The sequence below is a fragment of the Antedon mediterranea genome, chromosome 1, assembly GCF_964355755.1.
Source record: "Antedon mediterranea chromosome 1, ecAntMedi1.1, whole genome shotgun sequence".
Classification (NCBI taxonomy): Eukaryota; Metazoa; Echinodermata; class Crinoidea; order Comatulida; family Antedonidae; genus Antedon; species Antedon mediterranea.
The window spans coordinates 25,079,198-25,092,175 of NC_092670.1; the positions used below are offsets into that span (position 1 = coordinate 25,079,198).

The 12,978-nt window shown below is 31.9% G+C and overlaps 1 protein-coding gene across 1 annotated transcript; it reads left to right on the forward strand.

Moving 5' to 3' along the window:
• Window positions 1–5,424: 5,424 nt before the first annotated feature.
• LOC140063554 (uncharacterized) lies at window positions 5,425–12,898 on the forward strand. Its single transcript, XM_072109929.1, has 5 exons — window positions 5,425–5,435; window positions 10,384–10,907; window positions 11,192–11,248; window positions 11,376–11,405; window positions 11,660–12,898. Exons 2-5 carry the CDS (start codon window positions 10,397–10,399, stop codon window positions 11,929–11,931), a joined length of 870 nt encoding a protein of 289 aa, XP_071966030.1. The 5' UTR covers window positions 5,425–5,435; window positions 10,384–10,396; the 3' UTR covers window positions 11,932–12,898.
• The last annotated feature ends 80 nt before the right edge of the window (window positions 12,899–12,978 follow it).

Sequence of the window (12,978 nt, forward strand, 5' to 3'; positions counted from 1 at the left end):
GACATATAATTTTCTTCAGGTCACAATGCCATAATCGTTTTTCTGTGCGCAATATTCTAACGTATGACGTGCACGTGGCTTTTGCGCAGCGGATAACCTAACTCATCCATAGTGACGAGTTCAAATCTAGTTTTGCGTATAGTTTTTGTTTTTCCGTGTAATGTAGTACCCTATTTATCTTCATTAAGACTTTGGTAACTACTGGGTGTATTGGAATATTGTGCCAAACTACTCAGAAGACCCATATTTCTATTCACTCTAATGGGAAACTTTTGCAAAAAGTGGACGGAAACCCCTTTTCTGACCACTGGTCAAGAAATTGGCAATATGAATATCTGATCAACCACTGGCCAGAAAGTGATAATTGTGGTCTCAAATTCAACTCGCAAAGCAATTGGGCCAAAATAGACAAACGTTGCCGTACGGACAATTCCGCTTCCGAAAGCCAAACTAATGGCGTTAAAAACATAATTCCTCGATTGACAAAACAAATATTGCCGTACGGACATACACATTGCCGTATGAACACATTGGTGAAAGAACAAATTGCGGTATGGTTAATTTGACGTATGGTTAAATTGTCGAAAGGACAAAATTTGGCGTAAGGACAAAAATTGGCGTAAGGACAGGTTGGCGTACAGTAGTCTTAACTAAATTTAAACCTTGAGGTCATTATGGAACCACTACGCAACAAGAAAACGAAACAAAAAACTTTTCTGCGAAACTTTTGATTGATTAGAGTCATCAACTCCGAGTAGGCCTATTGTTCAAATTGTATGGCATCTATAATCCATCTAAAATATATTGAACTTGATTTAGATTAATTTCCTCATTTTTTAGAAAAGTTGCATGGCGCTGAATTCGGTTTTCAAAGACAATATTTTTTCACCATTTGTTTTCACAATTGTCGTTTGGCTCTCAAAAAAACAAAACAAAGGCCAATCTTTATTTTCGTCACTTTAGGGTCGGTCGGGCGTGGCCAACACAATAATTTTTGTTTTTGGCCTTAGGTTAAATCCAACATCCAACAATATAATAGTATATTAATATAAATATTTGAATATTGAAGGATTAGTTACAGTGTTGAATTTGAACAAACCAATTGGTAAGCCAAAATGAACGTGTTGTTATACAAAATTATTCAATCAAAGAAACGCTCTACTACACATGAGAAATAGAGTTAGAAATGCTCATTACATAGACCATCATATCCTGCTGCTTTAGCATTGGGAAATTTGTCAATTAATAGCTTAATATTTAGATGAAACATCGATTTCACTGTCTGTACAGTTTTCAAGAGTTTCATTAACAAAAGTCTTATGTTCAGTTGATTCTGTTAAATAAATCGGAGAAATGTTAACGCCATAGGTCACAAATTTCATTTTCCCCTTTTGCATTACCAATAATTTCTTAACCTTACCCCACAAACTATTATAGTCCTTATCGTTAATTTGGCCATCGAATCCGCCCTAAGCATTTCTTCGTTTGATTTACACTTTCTAAGGGGATTTTTTAAATTAGATCTAGTGATTTTCATGTGTTCATAGATGTGGCCATATCTGGGTTTACCCAACCCACGCCACTTTAAAAATGCTGCCCGGGAATTTTTATGAAATACAGCTACTCGTTCATTCCACCCAGGGACAACATTGACTTTTTGGTTTTTAGTCGACCTAAAACACCACTCAGAACTGACTTTCAGACACTCAATAATATTGTCATATAAATCACTAATATTATTGCAATGGCATTCATCTTTACATGAGGAATCATTACAAAGTAAACCATCGCAGTTGAGAGTACTAGGTTAGGCCTACTAAGTAAACATTTAGTTATCTCATCAAAATTGTTTCTATCCTCCTTCTTAGAGAATTTTTGAGGATTCATGCATATTTTCACCCTTGTCATTACAATCATCAAAAATATCAATGCCTAAATAGTCAAAATAAATAGGAAAGTGATCAGACACATAAAATCATAATTAACTATAAAATTACATAACAGAGAATGAGAACTGTGAATGCTCACAACATGGTCTAACCAACTTGTGGTACTGTGAGATTCACTAAAATAAGTAAACGTATCTGAGTAATGTCCAAAGTATTCCAAATCAGATATAACTAAGTTAAGTGCAAAAATCAATCAATTCTTTGCCGAATTTTTTCTTTAGATCAGAGTTAAAATCACCAACAAGGACTACTTGTCAAACTCTTCAACAATACTTTCGATTTTACCTAAATATTGTAAATATTCACCAAAGTTGTCGACCATTCATAGGGTAAGTACAGGTTAACAAATAAGGTTTTATCCCTACCCTTGCCAACCTCAATAGCAACAAGCCTATTATCTTTAAGATCAACAAGATTAACAACATCCATATGGCCGCCCCACAAGTAATGAGGCAGAATCCATTGGAGAAACACTAAAACAATTAAAATCGGGGTAAACATTTTTAAGCATGGGTAACTCATCATTTGTCAACCAAATCTCTTGTAAACATACAATGTCATGGACATCACAGAGATCATAAATTTATTTTTAAGCAGATTTAAAAGAATTACAGTTAAGAATTGACTATGGTCACCCTAAGTTTGTTAAGAGTATCGTCCATATCCATATGTCACAAAAAGTGCCTTCGTGTGCAGATCACGGGGAACTAAGGTAAATTTCCTTATTAAAAGATATGCTGAGGTAGGGTTTACTTACCATTATTTCTAAAGAACACTGACGAAGTTGTGTCGCTTCGTGCTGATTTAAAAATTATTGATAAAATACCAGCAAAAGTGATTGAAAAACATAGAAAAGCTGTAAAGCGACTACTACGCATAATTCGAACACATCTAAAAGTTTTCATTTTGCAGGTTTACTAATATAACACTAATGTACTTAGAAAATTGTTTCAAAATAATAATAAGTGTGATCACTCGATGGTGAAATCTGTCCATAATAGGTTACTTTTCTGTCCATAATAGGTTACTTTCCGTCCATAATAGGGACTAGAGGGCGCTGTTGTTTGTCCATAATAGGTGACTTTCATAATTGGCTGTCCAAAGTAGTAAACTGTTATTTTTATAAATGCATTGGTGTTTCAATGTAATTGTTGTATTTTTTTTTCTTTGGACTTATTTTGTTTTGTTAACAGTAATAATAAAAATCAACTTATCAATTTAATATTGAAAAAGACATCACAGTTCAGCACTTCATTTCGTCATTTTAGGTCCTCCCCTATTTCAAAATAGAGATGTCTCTATTAATAGAGATATCTCTATTAACAGAGATATCTCTATTTAAAACTAAGATTTCTCTATTAAAAACTAAAATATCTCTATTAAAAACTAAGATATCTTAGTTTTAAATAGAGATATCTTAGTTTTTAATAGAGATATCTCTATTAATAGAGATATCTCTATTAATAGAGATATCTCTACTGCGCAGCAAAGCATATGGGAACTTCATTGAATGAAGTGATCTGTAGTCAACGCTATGGCGGAAGTTAATAAAAACAAGGCCATATAGATGGCTGCAGTCGCGTGCTCATTGGTGTTTACCGACCAACCGACCAACTGACCGAAATTACTGAACATTTTAAAAAATGTTGAAATGTTTAAAAACATTTATATTTTTTTAGATGTGTAGGCCTAGACATGTACAGTACAGGTAATGACACTGATTTTGTCGGCAAATTGGCAATTGCCGGCCCCCTCCCCCCCCCTCCCCGACTTCAAAATCCTGGATACGCCACTGGTTTATTCATTACAAAAAAGTATAGAATTGTATACGCCTAGAGTTTGAACTTCTCTATGGTATTCTATAGAAGTACAACATTTCTATAAAAACATATTTCAATTTCTATAAAATTTATTTCGTGTCTATAGAATCTTTCTTTTTTTCTATAGAACCTATAATTTTATAGAATGTCTATAGAATTTATTTATGAATTTATACATGTGACTAATACATTGTCTCACCATTATGAATAGATCATGGAATAAATTGGATTGATAAATAATTACATTTTTATTTTTCCACAAACAATAATACCATTAACATTTTTTTTTCATCGCTTAAAACAAATTATATAATAAGCAATTTTGAATGTAAAACAATAGGAGTTTTCTTTACCGGTTTATAGATTGTTGAAAATCAAATTAAAACCTGGAAAATATACAGAAAGGCAATATAACACTTTTCTGTAGAAACTCTATAAAATCGCTATAGAATTTTGATAGAGATTTTATAGCATCATTCTAGAAAATCTATAAACGAATTCTATAGAATATTTGATATAAATTTTATAAAATTATATTTATTTAATTCTATAGAACAAATTTGTAAGAAGAAAAATAAGACAGCACTTTTTTATAGAAACTCTATGAAATCTCTATAGAAATTTTATGAAATTTTCATAGAAATTGTATGAAATCTCTATAGAATTTTAATAGAGATTTTATAGAATAATTATATAGAAAATTTAAAAACAAAATCCTATAGAATAGTTGATATCAATTATTTTTTATTTTTATTTAACTCTATAGAGTGGAATTGGTTAATTAATAACACTTCCCTGGTTTAATTATAACAATATTTGAAGAAAGGTGAATACTTGAATCACAGGGCCGTAGCCAGGATCTGTAAAGGGGGGGGGGGGGGGTGGGTGAGGGAGGTTCGGACACACTAAGTATTAGTATTACTACTGTAAGAATAATAATTAGAATAATAAGAAAAAAATTATAATACAGAATTATCTTCTGACAGTAAGGCGCCGGTGGTAATTCACACAATGTTGTGATCTTTTATCAAAGATTCCAATGTATCAAAGAATGTAGAAACCAAGAAGTTCTATGACCAATTTCTGGACGAAAAAAAAAAACGTGTGTATGTCGGTTAAATTATTTTTTTTGGACTAATTTTTGGTGAAAGTTAATAACTATTATGATACTTCAAAATGACCCACTTTTTTTTCGAAATTAAAAAAAAATTAGTCAAAGGGACAATGCATCTTTAATTTATGAACATAATATTATGATATTCCGAAATAAAAAGATAAATATTAAGGATATCTTACAAATATATTATATTAAAGCTTATTAAATATTATCAAATGTTTCTATTGTTGATGATGCGCGCTAATGAACGGAGTTGGTCATTCTGTATCAAATCATTCAGATAGTAATTAACAACAAATTTATAATGGGAGATAGACTACGACATATTTTTCATACATTTTAAATACTGTATATATTCATTTTATTTATTATTGATTCTTTTATTTTTAAACGGATGAACTATCTGAAAACGACCTGGCAATACAGTACCCAACCGCAATTTCACACATTTTTCTAATCACCAAAAACGTTAAATTTATTTTTAAATGCTTATATGGCGTTCCATAGAATATTCTATTTTGTGTAGTGTGCGGAAATCCCAAATCAAAGGTAACATTATTTTCCTCGAATGTTATACCCTAATGTTATAGCTCCATTGTAGTACATAGAAATTTGAAATGAATTTGGATAGATCCATGAATTTCTATTACAGTATATGCTATATTAATACTGTACTGTGATAAGGAAATCTCTGTGATAATACGGCAAATAGCACAAGAAGTTAGGCCCGTCCTAAAGAGTAAAAAGAGTAGAGGGCAGCTTTAGGCTAGCAGACGTCGGCAGGTCTGCTCTGCTCTGCTACTAAGTCATTATACGCCAAGGTAGGCTACAAACAGACTAAAGAGGCCTATGCCTAAGAGTTTTTACGTGTTCACATTTTGTGGGGAAAATCCATTAGTTGTCAGATATAGCCTAAACAAATACAGTATAATCAATTTAAAGATATGTTGTCCCCTAAAAACATGAACAAATTAAGATTAATAAAATCAGACTTACTTAGGCCTATAATAAATAGGGCCTAACTCAGTCGAGACGCAGAGTGCTCAAATGACCGTTAAATCGCTAATTTTCCCCTGCGCATGCGCCATTTTTATACCAGGAAGTAGAAATTGTTTACACTTAGCGACGAACCGCGATGAATTTTTGCATGGAAGAGCCTTCAGAAATCCAGTAAAATTTCACCAATCAGGAACCTAATTCACTTGCCAAATATGGTAAAGGCTTACCAAATATAGAAAGAATCTTCCCGCCGACTTTTTTTCGTATAAAATGACTGACATTTAAATCGGCGTCCATTTTTCGAAATCGTAGCTGTCGAGGGCTCACGTGAGGTAAGTTTTGATTCTGGTTTGTTTTGGTTTGAAACAAACCAGCCGATTTTTTCTTCAAAAGCCAAAATTAATAACATTCTAGTATGTGTTCAATACACATATAATACATATTCTGAGAAAGATTTGGCTCTGTTCATTCATGAGAACTATTAAAATTTAGTGCAAGTTGAGCAGTCACTTTTTTCGGGCCGCCGCCATCTTTGTATGTATTCCTTAGCTATATCGTAGATAGCGCCTGTGCTTTAACAGATCAATCTTTACCAATCACGGGGCTTTGGTTTGACATATTAGGTTTTGATCGACTATTTATTGATTATCACGCAATTATAATGTTATTTGAAGTTATATTTTGGGGAAATTTGTAATTATAAACTGAATAAAATACATTGAGATTTCGGTCTGTATATAGAAATAGGGCCGGCCTACTGTAACTAGTAGTAGGGCGGATCAACTGTCCACTAGGGCTAGCTAGGCCGATCTGTTTAGAAGTTTCCTATATAGTTATTTCGTACGGATTGAACTATTAGTAATTACCCTATGCTATTGGAACTAAATTTGTAATTTTTTTTATTATATGCACCTAGGCCTAGTCCCAGCTGTAGAGCATACTATCTAGGCCTAGCAGCTAGTCAGAGAAGAGCCAGTCAGCCGGCTCCTGCCCAGGCTATTATGCTGATGCTAGGCCAGCTGGAGTGTTCAACACTCGTCCAGAAATCGATGGTACCAAGCTCACCAGATGTACTAAAATAAACCTATAAAGGAAGTATACAATGATACTGTAATATTTTCTTTTTATTTTATTTTGCAGGTGTTTGGATGCCAGCGTTTGATCACCTCAATTAGTCAGCATACCGTATCAAGCCAGAATGTCTGCTTACTGTTGTGAACCAACTTTCATGTGCATTTACTATGCCAATTTATATCAAGTTTAATATGTGTGCTATGTAAATAAGTTATAGAACTATATGATATATATGATTTTATTTAATAATATTATAATACAGTCGACTCCGCCTAAGTCGAATCTAATGGGACCGGTATAAAAATTCGAGTTACGCGAACTTCGACTTACAGATTTGCCAAAAAAATGCTAGGCCTAGGCCTAGGTTCACTCACTAGCCGCGCTATGGCTAGGCCTAGTGGACCCTGCCCTGTCGCGCGGCCCCCGCAATGAGCCTTCTTGAATTGAGTTTGCTTAGCTAGCTAGCTAGGCCTAATAAATGCTAAAGCCTCTTTATCGGCAATGATAAACTGTATTTTCTTTTATGGTTTAAGCCCAAAACAATACAAAAACGTATAATAAATACATTTCGTTTCTTATTCGAAATCAGTATCCATTGTTTATTGCCATCTGTCTAGCACAAAATAGGTACCCACAAAACGCCGCTCAAGTTCTCAACGCTTAAACAACTCATACACTATACACTAGCGCGAGTTGTAGGACGCCGCCTATACTATACAACCTGCTTGAGAGAACCGATATGGTCCCACATTCTCCCCTCTGTTGTTTGTTTATCGAATTACGTACGTTTCATCGGCTTTTTTAGCGCGTTGTTGCAGCGTAATTTGTGACTTCGACTTATACGATATAAATCACTAAAGAATGTGTGTATTCGGACCGCAAAAAGACGTCGACTTAGACGAATTTCGACTTAGAAAAATTCGACTTACAAATAAAAATTACACAGTAATGTATAGGAAAGAATTGGGACTTTCCAAAAAATTCGACTTTCGCGATTTTTCGACTTACGCGAATTCGACTTAGGCGGAGTCGACTGTAATTAGATTTGTTTGTCTTAGAATAGTATAAAAATAGTATTTTTACATGCAGTATAATTTTGAAAGTATTTATGCCAATACTTTGCCATAAAAAAATAAAAACATCTCGTTACATTCTGCATTGTCTAGGATTAATTTCAATAATAATAATATAGGTGCTATTTAAAAACAAAAATTTAAGAAATTTCAGCAGGTGGCTGGTTTCTGTTTTGTTTTTATATTCAATTTCCATTTTATTGGAAATTACTTAATCCAAACTAATATAAATAAGTTTATAAACCAGTATTTGTTCCAGTTATATTGCCGTATAGCTTTCATCATGGTAGTGTAAATATTGTATAGTGCATAATAATTACAGTATATATATTTATTTATTTTATCAGCATTTAACTTCTATCTAGTCTTTTTAAATGTTATCGTATTTATGTTTAAATTTGTGCTGCATAATTGTATTAGGTTACATGTTTCTCAGTTCTCCAAAATATACCAAAGAGATTCATTCAGTTAAAATTACACTTTTAATGTTTTATAACTCTACCAGAATCATTTTTGTATATTTTAGGATAGTTTGTTAATGATAATTTTTATCATACAACAGTTATGAGTTGAAATAAAATAAAGTATAAATTTAAAAAATTCTTCTTTGTGTTTTATTTTTATTATGTAGTTTTTGAAGAATTTGTGGTGTGATGATTGCAGTGATGGATTGTGCATTGTAAATTAATATTTATTAATTAATAACAATAATAAATGGAATTTAAAATTAAATCACATAAATACTGTAATGCAGTCGGACCTTGACAGTTTTTATTAAAAGCAGTCTGGTTCCCCTACGACTAATGCCATGACGTCATTTTAAGCCGTCTGGTGCTGTAAGGCTATTGCCATTACGTCATTTCTCTCGTCGGAAAATGGCTGCTATTTCAGAATTCATTCGCTTCACTCAAACGAATCCAGCCGTTTTTTTCTTCAAGAGAGTTTAACGATTTCCTTTGGTAGAAATGTTTGGAATATATATTTACGTCATATACCTAAAATCCGTGACTGTTCATACGATTTTCAGTGAGTTATTAAATTTTTTTCGACTAAAGTTACTCATCACTACGCCAGTCGCCGCTAGCCTACGCTAAGGTCGCCACAAACTTTCACTTGGCTAGGCTAAATATGATCGAATTTTTGAATTCTATACAGGTAAAATCCCTTAAATATTATTTATAAATACAAAATACCCTGTAAATCGTTAATAAAATCTCATAATTTTACACGGAAATTCAGAACTTTTTTCTCTCGATCGCCGGTAGCAATGGCGGCGATTCAAATTTCGAGATTGTGATAATTTCGAGGTCACGCAACTCTGCGTCTCGACTGAACTAGCTAGGCCGAGGCTATTTTGCAGTTCTAATGAACTTATTTAAAGCTCAGGTACAGGCATGAATTTTAAGTATAATATCTTGTTAATTGTACATAAATCAAATATTTGTAACAGAAATCATGACAAAAAAACATGAATTTTCCTTTAATATGGTCAAATACTAAATTTGGCAAAATTCTGTCATAAATAAAAACCAGGAAGACGTTTTTTCAGTAGTTAGGTAGTTTAACCTAATGTAATAACATGTCTGGTGACTCCCTAGAAGGTGAAAAAAGATGGTGGATATATGGTGGATAATTTTTGCTATATCATGAAAATAAAAATCTGAAGTTGAATAAAAATACCAGCAATATAAAATTTAAGTTATATTAATTACCTATATTTAGTCATCTGATAACATTTTTTACCACACCGTTTATTTTTCATAGCTTTTTAAAATGCCTCTCTATTTACAAAATTTGTGTACAAAAGAATAAAGATTTTACTGTGTAATTTGAACTATCCCCTCACTGATAAGAAAGTGCTTATTTTCAACAAGCTTGTGTAACACAAATAAAATTCCAAAAATTATGAAACATAGGGGAAGCTATAGATCGATAATTATTGAAATGTATGATCAATAGAATTTTTTTGCCCGCACCTTTAATTCTGTAAAAAAAAATTATTTCACTTATAAAAACACAAAAGAAACGGATTTATTTTAATTTATTAATTGATTTAAAAGACAATTTCAATATTTTTTGCTTTAAATTATACATTTTTTTTATCCAGTTTTTGGTCAAAGTGAATAACTATCTATTATGTGACATTAAAATGGCATATTCAATTTTAAAAAGTTTAGACAAATGAAAATCTTATGTATTTATAATTGAATTAATGCTTGTTTAGATTATTTTGTTCATTTCAATGCCTTTTTCTGTTTTATTTCACTGTTGCATTGTTAATTTTTGGTTTATGAAATATTGAAAAATTACAAAAAGATTAGATAAACAATTTCTTTTTTTTGCTTGTTTAGATTTAACAGAATCATGGAAGATGAAGTACTGCGGAAGCTCCTGACAGAAGTAGCCGAAATATTTTATGGAGAAAAATTAAAATCACTACAGTTTCTCTTATCGGATTTACTTAAACCTAGTACCTACACCAATGCTCTGCATATATTTGAAGATTTACTGCTACAGCGGCATATAACACATGACAACCTGTATCTTCTTTATGACATTATCAAAATAACTGGTTACTTCGTACTTCAGGACACCTTAAACAAATCAGTACAAAATTTCCCTGACTTGACACGTTGGCAACCTACAAGTAAAATTTCAACATATCGAATAATGCTATTTAAGGTTGCAAATAAACTTTACACTGATGATGTTGCGAGAATTAAATTCATGTACACTGTTCGCCAAGATATAAGTGATGTCTGGGGTCTGATAATGTTTTTGGAAAAAGAGTGCAAAATTGAAAACAATAGTGATAAATTACTTAAACTAAAAGAGAGTGTTAACCCAAAGGCTGGTAAAGAAATTGAAGTATATTGTAAGTATTGGAGTTGTCTTGTTGATTAACAGGTTCTGGTTTAAAATCCTGTCCAATGTCACCATTTTTTTTCTCATGACAAAAAAATATATTCTCCTAAAAAGGATTTATAATAAATTGTACTTTATGTATTTTGTGTACATGTTTGTCCTTTGAACTTTCATAGGATAGTGAATTATTTGCTTATGGTTAAAATATTTAAAAACAAAATTATGTTGATTGCGGTTTATATTTATATTAAACAATATTTGCATAGCGTAAAAAATGTTTTTGTCTTTGCTTAGGTTCAAACCGTTTTACGACCAGTGTTGATTTTACTGATGGGAGGGGTGATGTCCAATGTAAGCTCTATCAGTTAATGTTCACTTAAAATTGTTTATTTGTTTGAGTTAATATAATTAACTACCTAATTGTTTAGATCACCTCAAATTTAGATAATAGTTACTGTATTGTGATTTATATTTGTAGGTGTAACGCATCAGGACCATGTGACACAAGGTAAGACATGAAAATAAACAAATTTACATAATTCCAATTATTTGTTTCACACACCCTACATATGATACAAAATTATCATAATGTGGAGATTCCGGTAAAAGTGCTTGATTACCCCTCTCTTAGTTTTACAATGTTACAATTTTACTTTATTGTGTCATGCTTGAAAATGAAATAAAATAAATATCAACTAATTTTACAATATCAAGTTACAATATCTGAATTAATGTAGAATAAATACGGATTTTTTTTTTTAGAATTAACTTCACCAGAACTGATGGATTTAGCAAGAGACCTGGGAGCTGAATGGGAACAACTGGCAATAATTCTGGGATTGAAAAAGGCGGATCTTGATCACTTGAAAGAGGATAACCGTGGTAGCGTAGTACAAGCGATTTTCAGTATGTTGGATGCGTGGTACAAGAAGACACCGGGTGATGATAGGTTGAGACGAGCAAAACTTGTGCAAGCTCTTAAGGATACGGATAGAACAGATTTAGCTGAAAAAGTTGAATCAAAAGTTATGTAATTACTAGATCTGCACATAGATACACATCAGCAACAACAGGTTCTCATATGTAATTTTTTGTTCATATTAACAAGCTGAAAATGTGTATATTTACAGTTATTTTATAGAATTATATGTTATCGAACGATCAATGTATATTGATTGAAACTTCAAGAACTATATATTCGTGGTGTGCCACAAACTTTATATCTTGTTTGAAGGTTTGCATGGCGAAATGAAATGTTGATATAAATTTTGTGGTACACCACGGTTATTACTTCTGAAAAGAACTGTTTTTTTACTTTTCGATCGTCGACAGGAGTGAGAATGCAGAAAGTCCAGGAAACTTAGAATACAAATAGAAAAGGGTGGGACTGGTGTGAAAGCCAAAAACAATAGCAAGTTCACACTGTGGGAAGGATTGAAGTGAAGAGCATTGCTCCAAGAACAATATATTAGTGTATTACATCTTTCTGTAAGTTTTGGTAAAAACTAAAATATGACTCTTTTGACATAATCCATATTTTATATAAGTTAGTATATACTGTAATTTTAAATTTCACAGAATATGTGAAAATGAGAGAACACAGTAATATTAATAGTGAAAACATGTTTTTGTTTAGCCCATATTATGCATCATTGCCAGTGATATACTGTAAATTAATTAATTAAAATAATTGTCTGGGCAAGCTTAGAACAGCCAAGAAACATTTTATAAACATAAGATTCCAAATTGGGTAGAGAAATTTATTTAGTTTTATTTCGATTTTATTCAGACCAATCCAATAATTGTACACTTTAATCATCAATCATTTTAATATTCCATTTTTGTAAATTTAAGTAGATTTTAAGATGACCAGGATTTAGCACTTTGAATAGGTAATAAATTATATAGTACTACGGCCCAGCTAGCCAAACGCAGAGGAGTGTCTTTTTAAATAAAAATGTATGTGCCACAATGTTCTGGTCATCACAAATAATTATGTAATAAACACAATAAATTGACTTTATTTCATCTGTTTATACTTACTGATGTTTCTCCAATCTCATACATTGAAAAAAGGGACA